Source organism: Natator depressus, chromosome 11, assembly GCF_965152275.1.
Source record: "Natator depressus isolate rNatDep1 chromosome 11, rNatDep2.hap1, whole genome shotgun sequence".
Taxonomy (NCBI): domain Eukaryota; kingdom Metazoa; phylum Chordata; order Testudines; family Cheloniidae; genus Natator; species Natator depressus.
The window spans coordinates 60,511,160-60,526,242 of NC_134244.1; the positions used below are offsets into that span (position 1 = coordinate 60,511,160).

Consider the following 15,083-nt stretch of genomic DNA (forward strand, 5'->3'; position numbering starts at 1 on the left):
ATAAATATCCCTGCAAGCCCGACATCTGCCAGAATTACAGGGAAACCACCCTGAAATAGTTAAGTCACTGTGTATCACAACATATGTGCCATGAAATGCCTGCCATTCTATCTTGCCATCCAGAGAGAAGATTCCAATCTAATTTGCAGAGAAAAAACAAGCAAGTGTTTATTATAACAGCTGATGCTAATGGTTCTAAATATTATGACCTCTAGCATAGAAGTAACTGAGAAATTTGTTTTCTGCATGTTCACTCTCTTTAGATGTCACATCAGACATCAGTCTCCATGTTGTGGGTCAGGTCCTCTCCTGGGGCAGGGCATGAGTCTTGATAGGCCTGCAGTCGTGCCTGTGCACCCCCAGCTCAGGACAGTGTGGCCTAGCAGCCAGAGTCAGTCACTGGCCTCCAGCTCGGGGATGTGCAGCCTAGCAGCCAGTTACTGTCAGGATGAGCAGCCACCCCAGGCTGGGCAGCAGCCAGGATGGGGGACCCAGGCCCTCCCTCTCCAGTGGGTCCCGACCCAGAGTCCTGTTGGTGGCAGGGTTACCTGCCACCAGCTCGGCAGGGATCCAGCCAAAACACACCAAGCTAGTCTCTGGTTGTCCAACCAACTCCCCACAAAGACTCCCTGGGTTACTTCCTACCCACTTCGCCGCATCTTGTGGCTTCCTAGTTTCCCTGGTTCCTTCTCCCTCGGTAGTGTCCGGAGCCTGTGGGTTGAGGGTTGCTGTCAGCTGGCTGGCCTCCGCATTGTAAAGTGCCCACATGCCTTCAGCAGGAGCCAGCAGCACACCTCCTTCCCCTACAGCAGTCAGCCCAGACTGAGCCAGGCTGCTCCCTCTTATACTGGTGTTGCACTTTGAGCATGCCCAGTAGGGCCATGAGGGTGTGGTTTTGTCAGCCCACAGTGAGGGGCGTGCACTCAGGACAGGACAGGACAGGACAAGACACTCCAAAATTCACATCTAAGGAATTTCAGACATTCTTTATGGAGGATGGTAGAACGCATACTAGGTCAGCTGCTTAATGTAAAGTTTAATATGAACTCAGGAATCAGTTTGATTAAGAGAACAGGCAAAGCACTATGTTACTTTTTGCCAAAATATACTCTCTCTCTCTCTCTCTCTCTCCGTAAATAGTGAAATATTGTAGCTTGAAGTCCATTCTGATGGCGTTTTGAGAGGGAAGTCAAGGCATCGTAGGCCAAACTCTACCCATGGATACAGATGTTCACCTCCTATAGATGTCAATGAGAGCCATACACATTCATCCATAGTAGAGTTTGGCTCTGTGATTTGTTCCTTTTGAGTGCAGGAAATAGTTTAATAGTAAAGATCTCAAACAGCCTGACCATGCTACTATTATGCTGGAGGGTATTAATGGCTGCCATCAAGCAGGTCTTTGATCTATTAGACAATCACAGACCCTTATTTCAGATTAAATGGAAGGAGCAGTTAAATACTCCTTTATGACACGATAGCCGGAAACAATAGGAGGCTACTACCATAGGCACAGGGTCATCTGGCAAAGCCTGAGCCAGGCTCAGCTGTAAGAGGGTTCCTTTTGAACTGGGCAAACCTAGATGCTAGGGCATTGTTGGCAAGCTGTGTGTGCATTAGAGGCAGGAATCCAGCAAGAGAAATAGTTGGTACTGCGGCCTTCAAACGGGCAGAGAAACAGAGCTTCTTGGCACACAACTCATTGGAGGGACAGACTTGGAAATAGTAAGCAAGGGAATGACTTGCTGTTTGTTTCTAATCGACTATGTTCAGTGAGACTGGACTCTGGGTACGGTCTTTATAAATAAACAGGATTGCACCAAAGTGTATATACCTGACTTGTTTCATCCATTTCTGCTCGTAACAGAAACAGGTCTACAAGTCCCCACCCAAACACTGGCTAGCCAAAAGGGGCACTCTATTGAATGTTGGAAGGTGGGCTTTCATTTCCTTTAGCATAATACAGTTTTACCAAGGACAAACTTTCCTTTTAAGCAACAGAGACGAGACTTCCTAAAGATAAAAAGCTGAAGTCATCAAACAACTTAATTTCCGGTTTGAAATGTTGCCATCACAGTGGTTTCAGTCAGTATGTAGATCAAGTGCTCTGGAGGGGGAAAGGAGAGGAGAGAGAGAATGTGTGAGTGACTGAACAGTCTAGCCCCACCAGGTTGGCTTGTGGTTCATTCTTCAGATTTCTTTGTGGGGGTGGCATCTAAATTTGCAGCCCACCATTATCATCATGATAGTCTGGATACTCGCTGCTCTCAGCTTCATTCAAGCTGCTGAAGTAACAGGTAAACCATTTTGATCCTTTCCATTTACTTTTCTGGACCATCATTAAGATGCAGGAGAATGTATTTCGATGTAGGTGACTAGTTACTGCAGGCTGATAAAATGGATTTTGTTTTGTTTTGTTTTTTTAATTGCAATCTTCTCCAAATTGGAGCCTAAGAGCTTTTTTATTTGACTTCTCTTTAGGTATGTTTTGGAGTCAGGATTTGTCCCCTGGCATATATCAGTTTTGAACATACTACTGCTACCTTGGTGGGTTCTCTTTATTTTAGGGTCCAAACTGTTTTGATGTCTCCATTTCTTTCAATGTATATGTTTCTGTCACCTCCAGAGTGTCCAATGTGCAGCCTATATTCCATTGAAAGTTCACCCTGTCTAAAGGGCTGCAGGACTGAGCCCTAAGAATACTGAGTGAGAATTAACAAATATGTAAAATGGATAAAAATAGAGGGGTTTTTTCTAGGACAATCAATGGGTTGCTGATGGTTGGTTTAAAAAAAAAACTATTGCTCCCTACTGAATAATCAATTTCCCTCTGAAAACAAAAAAATGTCTATGTGGGAATCTTAACATGTTACTGAATGTTTTAAATCTTCAGTTGTTCTTGCTTAGTTTACTCTATGTCTTGTAATCACCTCTCCTATGCAGTTTTAGTAGCTTCATAATTGCCACATCTTTCAAAGGGACATAGTAGAATGCAAAGCAAGGCAGGGAATGATCGTTTTTGCTAGGATAATCTCAAGTCAAAGTATTGCTGAAATCACTGGCCTGTGAATTCATGTTGTCAGCTCTTCTCTAAATGTCAGCATTTGTATATTTACAGGAAAAGAGATGAACAGGAACCTGTCCTCCTAACAGAACTAGTCACATGTAGACCATTCTTACATTGCTGCTGTTGCCTGGCAGAAGAATTAGAAAAAAGGAGTTAGAAACAGTTCTTACATTTTTCTGCAATTCTCTTCCCCTGGTTAAGGATATTGTAATTTGCATGAAATCAAGATCGATATTGCTTCAGAGTTCATCAGCTTCCGCTTCTTATTCCTCCTCTGAAGTTATAATTCTCTGTTTGTAACATCATAATTATTTCCACAGCAGGCAATGGGGTTGTCACAAACAGATGATTATTACTCTAGGAGTGGGGATAAGCAAGAGGAGTAGGTGAACAGTGTGGGGAGGTGGGAGTGGGGGAATAATCAATGAGGTGCCAGCAGCTTTAAGCAAATCCTTTGAACTGCAGTATATATTAATGATGCTCTGACACACTGCCGTTGGCCCAGATCCTACAGACACTTGCATGCTTGCTTAACTTTAAATACTTGAGGAGTCCCATTGGTTTCAGAGGGACTACTCAAATGTGTAAAGTTAAGCACGTGTATGAGCTTGCAGGATGAGAGCTTAAATGAGCATTTGCCATAGGTTTCTTCTCCACCTTGTCTTTATATTTAGATCCTCAGATCAGAGATGCTTAATAAATGGACATTATTATTGTTGGGCCGAATGCTGCAGTCCTTATATAATCCAAATGGCCATTAAAGTCAATGAGAACATTGCCTGACTAAGGCCAACAAGACTGTCCCATTATGGTATTATAACACTATCTCAGAGAACGCTGTATGTTGACCTGAATCACAATCTTTGCATTAGTGTTGACAAAAAGGTACTTTTTTCTTGCTTGTCTTTCTCGCTGAGTAATTATTTTACTGTAATCTAAGAGGCAGCTAGAATATTCTGTCTGCAGTGTGTGTTTCATAACCAATCCTGGTGGGTTCTCCGGATATGGTGTAGCAAATGATCCCACCCTTGTACTACAGGAAATCTGCTGGCTCATGGTTTTTCTGGGTTAAAAACAGACCTGTAACCCACCCAGGTTACTAGTCCGTAGAATGATCTCTGGTGTGTATGCAAGGTGAGCAGTGGTTTACCAGACACTAGGATGACATCAACACATTTCCTCTTCTTCGAACAAGTTAAACAGACCCCTGGGCCCTGCAAATTAAGAAATTGCGCTTAACTAAACCAGTAGTGCATCTCCTGGCATTTATTACCTTTTTTCACACAGTACTTAATGTAAGGAAGGGGAGATTAGCAAGGGTATGAGACTCTCATGATCAAGAGAAGTGGATCAGAGTAGGATGTTTCATTTCAGGGGAAGCTGCATATCATAGACAGTTGGTTGAATTAGCCAATAAAAAAAACCCAAAAGTAACAGAGAAAAGACCCTTCTGAGCATCTTAAAAAAGACTGGAAGTAGCTGAACAGCACAAATTGGTAGCCTTAAGTCAGAATTGCTTTTTTTTGGTACCATATCTGTGTATGTTTCTGTTTATAGGTTTTTTAGCCCCCTTCAGTTTCCTCCCTTCCCGAGGCATTCAGATGGGCCTTTTCTCTATTATGTTTATGCAGAACAACAGTTTAGCTGTTCAAAACGTCATCCCATACTCCTAACAAAGGCAAAACAACTACTGTTTTCAATATCAGTACTGTATGGGAGAAAAGAGGGAATAAAATTATTTGCTTCTCTGGTCTACCAATCAAGCGCAGGACGTTTTTAATCACTTGCTGGCTATGCATGGAAAATTTTGGAAAAACAATTATTCTTCCTTACTTTTATGTTTTCTCTGTTTCTCTTCCTGGGCCACAATGACTTCAATGGAGTTTTACTTGCGTAAGGTGTATGAGATCAGAACGTCAGTGTTTTACAGTTATTAAGGATGGTTAAGATTTTTTCGTGATGAAAAGTCCTAAATTCTATTATAATATAAATTTAATATGAAGAATGTGCTGTGAAATGCTTTATGACAAGGAGATCTTACACGGACTATGTGCAACAGTTGCTTATAAATCTGAAGGCCCCGATCCTGCGAAAGCTCATGCATGTGCTTAATTTGCTACAGAGTGTGGTTCCACCCCAGACTTTAAGACTTTTATGAAATTGTAGACAGTGATTTCTCATAACTGTTGCTTTCTGGGCTGGGTAAGGTCAGGTGCAGTCATGGCTCTATATAGATGTTTATTATTATGTAGCACTTACAACGGAACATTGTTTTACATTGGAAATAGCAATCATAGCCCTATTTATGGGAAACGAGTCACAAATGGAAACACCTACTAAATGTTTCAATGTTTTACCATTTTAACAAAGCCCAAGTGACATTTATAAGAAAAGTGTTTTCATGAATGCAAGATCAACTCGAACTATGCTTCGGCAGTGTGTTAGTACACCAGCCTCTTAGAGACCGAGGTTCAAATTCTATTTACTCGCCCAGATTCAGCTCCTGTTGAGGATTTATTCAAATCCTGTTCTGGTCACAGGTGACATGAGAGATTGATGGGCTAATCTTATTGTCTTGTGGACCGAATATACATTTTGGCATGGCTGATTTTCTCCAACAGACAGAACCACAAGAGAGGGATAAGAGGCCTTGCCGGAGGCTGGGACTCGGGTGCTTTGGTAGAGCTGCATGCTGAGGTCACACAACGCTTGCTTGCATTATGCCCCCATCAATGCACATAGCTTTCATGAGGAATAATTTGTTCCACATAATGAAGAACAAAACCGCTCAATCTGTTTAGGTGGTGATGTGATTTAATGTAGCGGAGCCACCTGACAAAGCTAACCCTGGTTCTCAGCTTGAACAAAACATTTGTAAACAGTCCTCATCCACTGACCCATGCAATACACTTTGCTCATGCTATTACGGCATCTTGTATTTCCATATGCTTGGCTAATGAAGAACAAGAACCTATGCTAACATCTAATCTGCATCAGAGGGCTCACAGATTTGGCTGCATGGCCAAGAAAGCAGGAAATAATTTTGGGTAGAAAAGCCAATAGATTTGAATCTCATATTGTCAGCAACACATTGCTGCGGGTGCAAAAATGATCCGATACTGCAGTTGAATAGGGGAGTTCAAGATATTTGGTGTTACACACCGCACATCTGAGATTAGAGACCAGCCTATGGTAGCAAAGCACCGGGGAAGGTTACTGGGCTCCTTAGAAGAGTCTAAACAATGCCTTGAGGGGCTTGCCTCAGTGATGAGACTTCAGAGGGTTCCCCTTTGCCCCTAAGCAGGGCTGGCCAAAAGGATCTCGTTTTTCTTCATAAGTGTTTGTGACAGCTTTGCAGGCGTTTCTCTAATCTGCTAATGTTTTTGGAAGTTTCTGATCAAGGACACTTACTTAGATTGGGAGCTCACTGGGGCAGGGAACAGCTCTTTGTTATACATGTGTATAGCATGGACCCTGGCCTCTAGGCACCACCGCAATTCTGCTACCAATAAGAACATGTTACCCGCAACGCCTCGTTCTCCAGTTATCTAAAAACTAGGCAACCCTCACTCCCAGTAGGATTCATAGGCCCCAAACATGATACATATAAAAGAATTCTGCTAGCGTCTTGCACACTCCAGCCCAGGTCATGTATTGATTTTCTTGCTAGGTTGAACGACTTCCAGCTACCATGTTTGGAAAAGGTGTTAAACCGAGGCTACAGTCAGCAATAAAATATTTTAAAACAGCACTTAATTAAAATAGATTAGCTAACACGTTTCAAAAGCAGACAAATGAACCAAACATTTAATTCCCCTAGTGAAGATAAGGCCTTAGCCAAATAGTGCTCTCAGCTGTCTTGGGACAATGGGACAGAATCCAAAATCTGGACCACTTTCTGCCAGCGTAAGGGAACTCCCTGCTCTAAGTTAGTTTCTCACTCTCCTGGGTTTTGCAGACACAGGAAAGTAGGCAAGGTTTGCAGCAATATGTGTAAGTTTGTCTCTCCCGCACTAGTACACACAGTGCTATCAAGCTGAAGCAAGGGGCCTCAGGAGAAATGACTGGAATCTTCCTCTCCCTTGCATTCTTCTCTTGCTAGAGAGGGGGCTCTGCAAAGCCAGTATGCAATGCCTGCTCTCTTTCTTCTTCCTCAGAGAACACAAAAAAACCAGAGGTTAGCAAGCAGTTCCTGGAGTGGGAGAGTGGCTAGCTTCTGCAGTAGTGAGTTAAGTTGGCAATCAAAGAACTAATGCTGGCTGTAGGGATGCACCCGTCTCACATATATTCAAGACGCCAGTTGGTGGGTTGTCTCTGTTATCCTCCCCTAGATCAGTTACTGGCCAACATGCCCCTTCCTTTCCCAGATTCCTCTGCGTGTGTTTCTCTCCGTCCAAGTCCTCCATGTTTGCTCTACCCCCTCCCCCAATGCTTCCTCCCCATCTCCGGCTGCTCCCCCTATCCTTTTCAACAGATGCTTTCCAATTGCTGTTAGGCCAGTGAACAGAGAGTTCCTGAGGGCAGTTTCTGAACCCCTTCTTCTGCTAAGCCACTGGTGCTCCACCCATTTCTGTTCTTCCAATCAGTCATTTGACGAGTGGGGACAAGGTCCTCTAGACTCCCACTAGCTTAGAAAGGACCTTTGCCCCCACTCCATTTATTCCCTAGCCCTTTTAAGAGGTTGAGGAGAAGGATAGAAGGTTTTGAAGCAGAAAATTGGAGGGGGACATAAACTGGGGCAGAAACAGTTTCCCCCCTCAGCATCCCCTGTGACTGTGCCTATGGCTCGGCCGGATAGAGCCCACAAAGGCCTAATGTAAAAGATCTGCACAAAGACTTGTGTGGTCACACACCTGCACTGTTGTGAAAGCTTTGCTGTTGGTGAGAGTCGTTCTCCCTCTCACTTCTTTTCTCTGCTCTCCAAGAGAGTGTAAGGTCTCACTTAAATAAGCAGCCTTCTTTGCAGTCCATTTCAGCGATTCAACTCCTTTTGGCACCTGGTAGTACAGAGAGACCCCAGTGATGTGGGAGACAAAAACCACATTGTTCTTATGTATCAGGCCAGTTAGATCAAGTAGGATTCTGCCTCTGTAGGAAGTGTATCTTCGGGCCATTAGTGTGCTAAATGCTATGGAACTAACTCTTTGTCACCATCTTATGGCTGGTCCACATAAGATAGAGGTTAAGAGGTTACTACAGCACCTAGCGAGAGGAATTTTTTTTAACTCAAGTTGTAGAGGCTCATGCCATGCTAAAGGTATCAGGGTCAAATTCTAGTGAGGGCCCAACTGGGGTCAGTTACACCATCAAGCTATTTGCCTTTTAATAAGGTTGTTCTTGGAACAGAAGGCCTATGTATAACAGTGGTCCTCTTTTTTTGTTGCTTGGTAAGCTAGATATTAAATATATATTTCAACTTAGTGGTGTCCACTAGGACACTCTATGCTAAGGAATGAATACACTGGTGTGTCTATAACCGGGACAGAAGTTAGAGCTTCAGTATTAAATGTCACACTTGTAATCCAACATACCCTTGATCACACTGGTAGATACACAGTCTCAGTGGGTACTGGTATGTTGAGCAATTGCACTAGCAGGATGTGATATTTTTTTAAAATCATATAATGTATTTTATAAATAAGTGTTTTTTTCCATCCTCCCTCCCAGAAAACAAGATTTTGGTGGAACAGCCGCCTCGAATCATGGCATCTAATAAAAATGCTACCTTGGCTTGCAAATATGCCTATAATGGAACTGGGAACGAATTCAGAGCATCACTGAATAAAGGAACAGACAGAGCGGTTGAAGTCTGCTCTGTTTCCTGGAATGGTTCCTTCCACAACCATCATTCAAATAAAGAATTCAACTGCCTTGTGGCAGTTGATAGCCATACAAAGCAAGTGAATTTCAGTCTTTGGAAGCTGAATACTGACCAAACAGATATTTACTTCTGCAAAATTGAGGTCATGTTTCCACCTCCTTACATCTACAATGACAAGAGCAATGGGACTGTCATTCATGTGACAGGTAAGACACAAAATCATAATTGTCCAATATCCTTTTCCTTACATGTACACCTTAACGCTAGAGCTCACAGCATTGAGGTTCCCTGTCAGGTATGTAATGACTATTTCTCAGTGAAAGGCAAAATTCCTCTTCCCCCAAATAATGGGTCTGGCAACCTGCCACTTTCCTCTGATGGCCACAGAATTTACAGAAGAGTGTTGGAGCAAGGAGTCAATAAATGGAAATTAAAGTTATTGCTTTTATGTTCTCTGACGTTTTTTTTAATTCTGTTTCTTTAAGAGATGCTCCTCCAATCACCAGAAATTGAATCTGCAACACCCTTCTGGGCTCTAGTGGTGACTCTTGGATTTCTGGCTTTCTACAGTGTGCTAATAACTGCAGCGTTTGTTATCTGCTGGGTAAGAAATGAGTTTTTTTCCTTGCTTTATGTGACTCAGGTACACCCCCACCCTTCCACCCACCAGCTTTTGCCCAGCTTATACCTTCCACAGTTATTGGCATCTTCAGTTTAAGAACAGCGATGGTTCTTCACTCTGGTTGCTCATCCATTCACAGGAAACAAAATCTGACTGCCCGCTGCACTCACATCAGTAACAAGGCTCCACACCAGAGTCCTAACCCTGCAGAACTCTGGCTGGGGCTTGAGTTGGAGATTTGACTGCGTCAGAGCTCCAGGCTCTCACACATTCCGCCCCTAGTAACACTGGCTTGGATTGTCCCTGCTCATAATAAAACCAACAGCAGAGGGGGCAGAGGCAGGAAACCAGCAAGAAGCCCCTTGTGAACTACTTCCTAGGTTATTCTCTAGAAGGATGCGACAGACCATGGAGCCCACCTACAATATGCACAGGTCCTCTGGCTCAGCAGCTAGCCAAGCCCTTCCATAGGGCTTCCTTTTGCCTCTGCAGCAACTCTCCCTCTTCCCCACCCTCCCTGGTAGCCTGACTCCACTGGACTCCCTCTGGCCACTACCCTTGCTCTACCATGGAGTGGGCGGCATAGGAAAGATAATGCTGTCTCTGAATCTTTTCTTTTAAAATATCTCTGGAGCAATGACACACCCCTGACACACCCTGGCTCCATCCTCTTCTGCCTGATTGGACACACAGATCTGCAGGTCCAGGGAGAAAGGACATGCAGGTGTGGAGGCAGCCGACGTCCTCTTCTGTGCATGGATGTGGGGGCGGGGTTTGATCCCCATATTGTATAGAGTACAGCTAGATTATTTCACTCGTGCAGGCTTGAATAGTGACCATATAGGAGAACTCTCCTCCTCCCAGTCTCTCTCTCTCTTTTTAAATATATATTGTCAACGAATTACAAGGTAATCTGCCTGCAATTCCCTGACCCCTCCTTCAGATTAAACCCTACATTTGAGTACAGAAACCCAGTCCCATTGCCAGTCAAGGTCACTAAATTGCATCAGCATTGTCATACAGAGGCCCAAAGCTCATTGCAATGAGAATCCCTGATGATATGCAAGCTGGATCAGGCATGGCCATTAACAAATTTAAAGCCAGTAAACGCTCTCTTCTCCCCCACCCCCACTGAGGAGATTTGCTCTGATTTTATCATAGGAAAGCTAAAATGGTACAACCAATAGGTGAAATTGCTATGTAGCATCTGTGCCTTGATGAAATACTGTCATTTCAGATCCAAAAGTTCGAGTCTGAACAATTTTCTCTCTGCTGTTTGGATTTTCTCGCTCTTACATCTCAGATACAGATTCTTACTAAGATGACACACACTCCTACGGACAATGGCAGTGTAGCATTCTGATTCTGTACTGTGCTTGCTTCATCCATTTTTACCTGCTGCTGGTATCCTCTGAATAACATGTATTCAGAGTGCTGACATACTTACAGTGCTGTTGGATGTAAATAGAGCTGGCTAATAAAGATTATGGGTCCAAAAAAGCTACCCACAATGACAGTTTCAGCTAGGCCAAACCCTAATTCATTCTGTGTTCTTACACAGTTTTTGACTTCTGTTGAGAAAAAGTGCTTTGCTCTCCAAAACCATCAGTCCTACACCTTCATCTTTGTACAGTCAGGCATTTATTCATGCTACTTAAATATTTCAATAAGCCAAAGATAACTCAGACTTAGCTAGAGGATTTTAAAATTGTACATTTGTCTATCCACACACACACACACAAGTATATATCTATGTTATAGATTATATACCTGTGCGAGCACACATGTATGTATCTAATAATTTAGACACACACTGCACAGTTGATAAGTAATATAATTTACTTTTCCAAGCTTGAATGAATGAAACTTGGTCACCATTTTAAAGTCAGGAAATATTAAAGTTGTTAATGTAACCTTAATCCCCCCCATGTTGCACATATCGAACACAATTTTGCACCTCCAGGGATATCTGTACAACTGCCATCCAGATCAGTTAGATTAACACAGGCATATCTGAGGGTAGAATTGCACTCACTGTATTCTAAAATATTATGTAGCAGTAAAGCTAGTAATCCAAAATATTCCATCTGTGCCTGTCACTAGGTGAAATTTAACAGTTCTTCACTTCAAAGAAGGGAAAATAATCTCCTTAACATTATATTTATATAAGAGTGGGTTTTTTTTTTAAAAAAATAAAAAATAAAAAAGGAGATTAGAACTCTGAAACCCCAATCTTCCTACTGGCTTCCCTGTGCACCTCAATTACTGCAGAGTCAGAAGTACACAACTGAGGAACTCCACAGTGAAATACCAGCATAAAATATGTAACTAACCTTTATGTATGTTATTCTATAGAACTGACATTTACTGCTCAGCTGAGTTGCTTATAACTCCAGATGTAAGGCCTCTCTCACGTGTGTATATATAAATAGGCATACATCCACACTTTACATGCTTTTCAGGCAAATTGTTCTGTAGACTGGCCTTCAGCGAGGACTAGCCATTTGGAAACCTGAGCAGATTGAATTGTGTTTGTTCGTGTGGGCACATGCATGCACACACAAGAAGAGTCACAAGTATTTTGGAAAAATTATATGTTTAGTCCTTACTAAAGTAAAAAATACAGACTTTGCTCAAGCTTTTGAAAATATTTCAAATGCAAGAAATTTCAGCAAAAAGATGTTTTTAGCAAGTTACAGCCATAGAGGTGTGATAGAAGGGAGGCCCACTGCACAGTCGCTAATTCACAAGGGATTAACCTAGGTAGGAATAATGGCCTAGAGGATAGGACACTGAGCTAGACTGCAGAAGCCATGGGTTCACTTGCTTGCTCAGCCACAGACTTCCTCTCTGACTTCAGGCAAGTCGCGTAATCTACCCTGTGCCTCAGTTTGCTATCTGCAAAATAGGGATAGTGCTTTCCTACTGCACAGGTTACTGTGAGGCAGAAGTCCATTAATGAGTGTGAGGTATAGTACTCAGGGCCAGATAGATGAGAATAACCTCACCTCTGCTTCCTTCACCCCTCAACCAGCAGACTGCAGATAGTTTGGGAGATGGAGGACAGGGCTTCACAGTTACATACAGGCAGGAGGAGTTTTCTGTCACTCTTATTTTGTTTACATTAGCAATTTTTAAAAATTTTCTAGTTAGAAGCTAGGAAAACCCCTTGCTGACTGCACTTGCTTTACTTCCGCTGAGTCATTCCTCCAGCTAAGAAGGTGGTTAGAAGAGAAGTTAGAACACAATCTTAGTTTACAGCATTCACTACCAGGAGATCTCTCTAATAGCATAGCTTTCTCTGCAGGTGGGCTGCTCGGCCACTGACAGGAGAGGAGGGAAAATTTCGCAGAACATTTTATCTGACTACTCATGCTGTTGTTTAGATGAATTTATTTAACTTTAGGCACTTGCTTCAGTGCTTTCCTGAAAAAGCCTTGGGGAATTATTCTGAGTGGTGAATATGTTTGATAATATCATGACCTGCTTGGACAATTCATTAATTGGAAAGGAGGAAAAACAAATCAAGTCCTTTATTCCTTATGAGCGCAGCTTTAACAAACACTCTGGACTCCTTGCACAAAGGCTTTTAAAAAATTATTTAGGAGGAAAAACTAATTGCAGAAATGTTTTCATACCTTCCCCCCTGTAGTGGAAAAACAAGAGGAACAGAATCCTGACGAGTGACTACATGAATATGACGCCACGCCATCCTCCTGGCCCAAAGAACAAGCATTACCAACCCTACGCGCCAACTCGGATACACACTGAATACCGCTCTTGGGAACCATGACTATCTGCTTACCAAGCTGCTAATACCCCTGGTGTGCTTTTACTCTGCCGTGTGCACTTGGACGTGAAAGGACAGCCTGCCATTAGTTTGTCATATCTGTTATATTTGATGACATCTCTACATCATAGCAAGTCCTGGTCAAACTTTAATTGATGCTGGGTAAAAGCAGGTTGTTTTCGCTGATGGCTGAAAACTAGCTACAATTCATGTTCACGCTTGATGGTGGGTAAGGGGGAAAGATAACACTGGATCCAGTGCAGGGTATATTGTTCACTGTTGCAACTATTGAGCTTTCCCAATCACTTTTGCCTTATATTGAACGTTAATTTCTACTTAGAAGTATGTTTGACTTGAAGAATTATAAATCTCTGAATCACAGCCCTAGTTGGTTACCATTAAATATGGTACCAAGCAAACTGTTGATGCAAAAATTGGTCCCCTCTCACTTCAAAGAGGAGAGCTCAGTTTCAAGTTCCAAACATATGCTTAAAAGAATAGGGGAGGGTTTCAGCTGAAGGGAAAAGTCAGCTGCGAGCCATGTGGACCATTAGATTATTCCACAGGTGGGCTATAATGACAGATCCAGCACACTTGAAATCCACTATACATTAAATGTGTGATTCTTAAGTTCTTAAATTGGTAACTGTGTAATATTTGTAAGGGGAGAGGACCCCCTATGAAACAATTTCATACAGTGAGAAGGCAATCAACCTGCAAGGCAGGTCTGGAACAACAAGGGACGAAGAAAGATCTGCAGTCATCATGAAGAGAACCCTTTTGCATTATGTTGGCCTACAACAAGGAAACACCAGGACTTGGCCAAAGTCATAGGAGAAGCAGGTGAGAAAATCCTCATTAGAGCTTACGAGGGCTGATTTTCAAAAGCGGGCCAGATTTTTGAGTGCTCAGCACACACAATCGGGGACCGATTTTTAGCTGAGCTGAGAACCCAGTGTGCACACAACATCTCCTGAAAATCTGTCCATGTAGTCTGATGCCTACATAGCAGCTGAGCTTTTTTTAAAATCTGGCCACAATGCTGAGTGATCAGATCATTTGAAAATTTGCTCCTAAACACCCTATGAACTCCCTCAACTCCCACTGCAGTCAAGAGGAACTGAAACCTCAGCACTTTGCAGGAGCTGTTCAGTACCTTGAAGGATCAGGCTCTAACTGGGGCTTACTGTTCTTATATAGACTTTTCTCTAGGCATGTTCCATGGAGGAGTAAAACAAGGGCTAGAATAAAACTCGTTCCGTGGTTTTCATGTGGCATGTTGCCTTTAATAATGACTCCAAAACTGCAGTAGGGTCAGCTCAACACAAAAGCTACTCCCAAGCTTAGAAGAAGAGGTTCCTTTACTGGTTCTCTCCATTCCTTCTAGAGCTGAGCAAAAGACAGAATTTCTGTCCGTGTGAAAATTCTGATAATTCTACATTTGTTTTCGTCTTGAACCAGAACAAAAAGATCCCTGGCTTCGATCTTCCACAAAGCTTACAGGCAACCCTAAACCACCTCTGCACAAACCATGGCAGATGCGGATACTTGATACACTAATGGAACATTAAAAACTCTCCAGTGTGCAACTGAGGTCACCCAGAACAGTCCATGGAACATAAAACAATTCAATGCCTGATTCACAAATACAGAGGAGGCATCACAGCAATATACTCTGCCACTCTTGATGCAATTACCAGACAACCACCTAAATGTAAAATTATAGTTGTTGCTCTATAGCTACACATCAGCCATATGAAGAAGAAGGACAAAAATTTGAAAT

General features: G+C 42.7%; 2 protein-coding genes across 3 annotated transcripts in view; one reads left to right on the top strand and one right to left on the bottom strand.

Moving 5' to 3' along the window:
* The window catches only part of RAPH1 (Ras association (RalGDS/AF-6) and pleckstrin homology domains 1), a 536,692-nt gene that overhangs the window by 243,594 nt on the left and 278,015 nt on the right, over nucleotides 1–15,083 (bottom strand). For both annotated transcript variants that reach the window (XM_074967964.1, XM_074967968.1), the window contains one exon: nucleotides 7,921–8,064. In XM_074967964.1, the coding sequence (XP_074824065.1) occupies nucleotides 7,921–8,064 (144 nt within the window). The remainder of the gene's footprint in view (nucleotides 1–7,920; nucleotides 8,065–15,083) is intronic.
* Nucleotides 2,231–13,378, top strand: CD28 (CD28 molecule). The gene is made up of 4 exons (XM_074967986.1): nucleotides 2,231–2,297; nucleotides 8,735–9,094; nucleotides 9,374–9,492; nucleotides 13,163–13,378. Exons 1-4 carry the CDS (start codon nucleotides 2,243–2,245, stop codon nucleotides 13,301–13,303), a joined length of 675 nt encoding a protein of 224 aa, XP_074824087.1. The 5' UTR covers nucleotides 2,231–2,242; the 3' UTR covers nucleotides 13,304–13,378.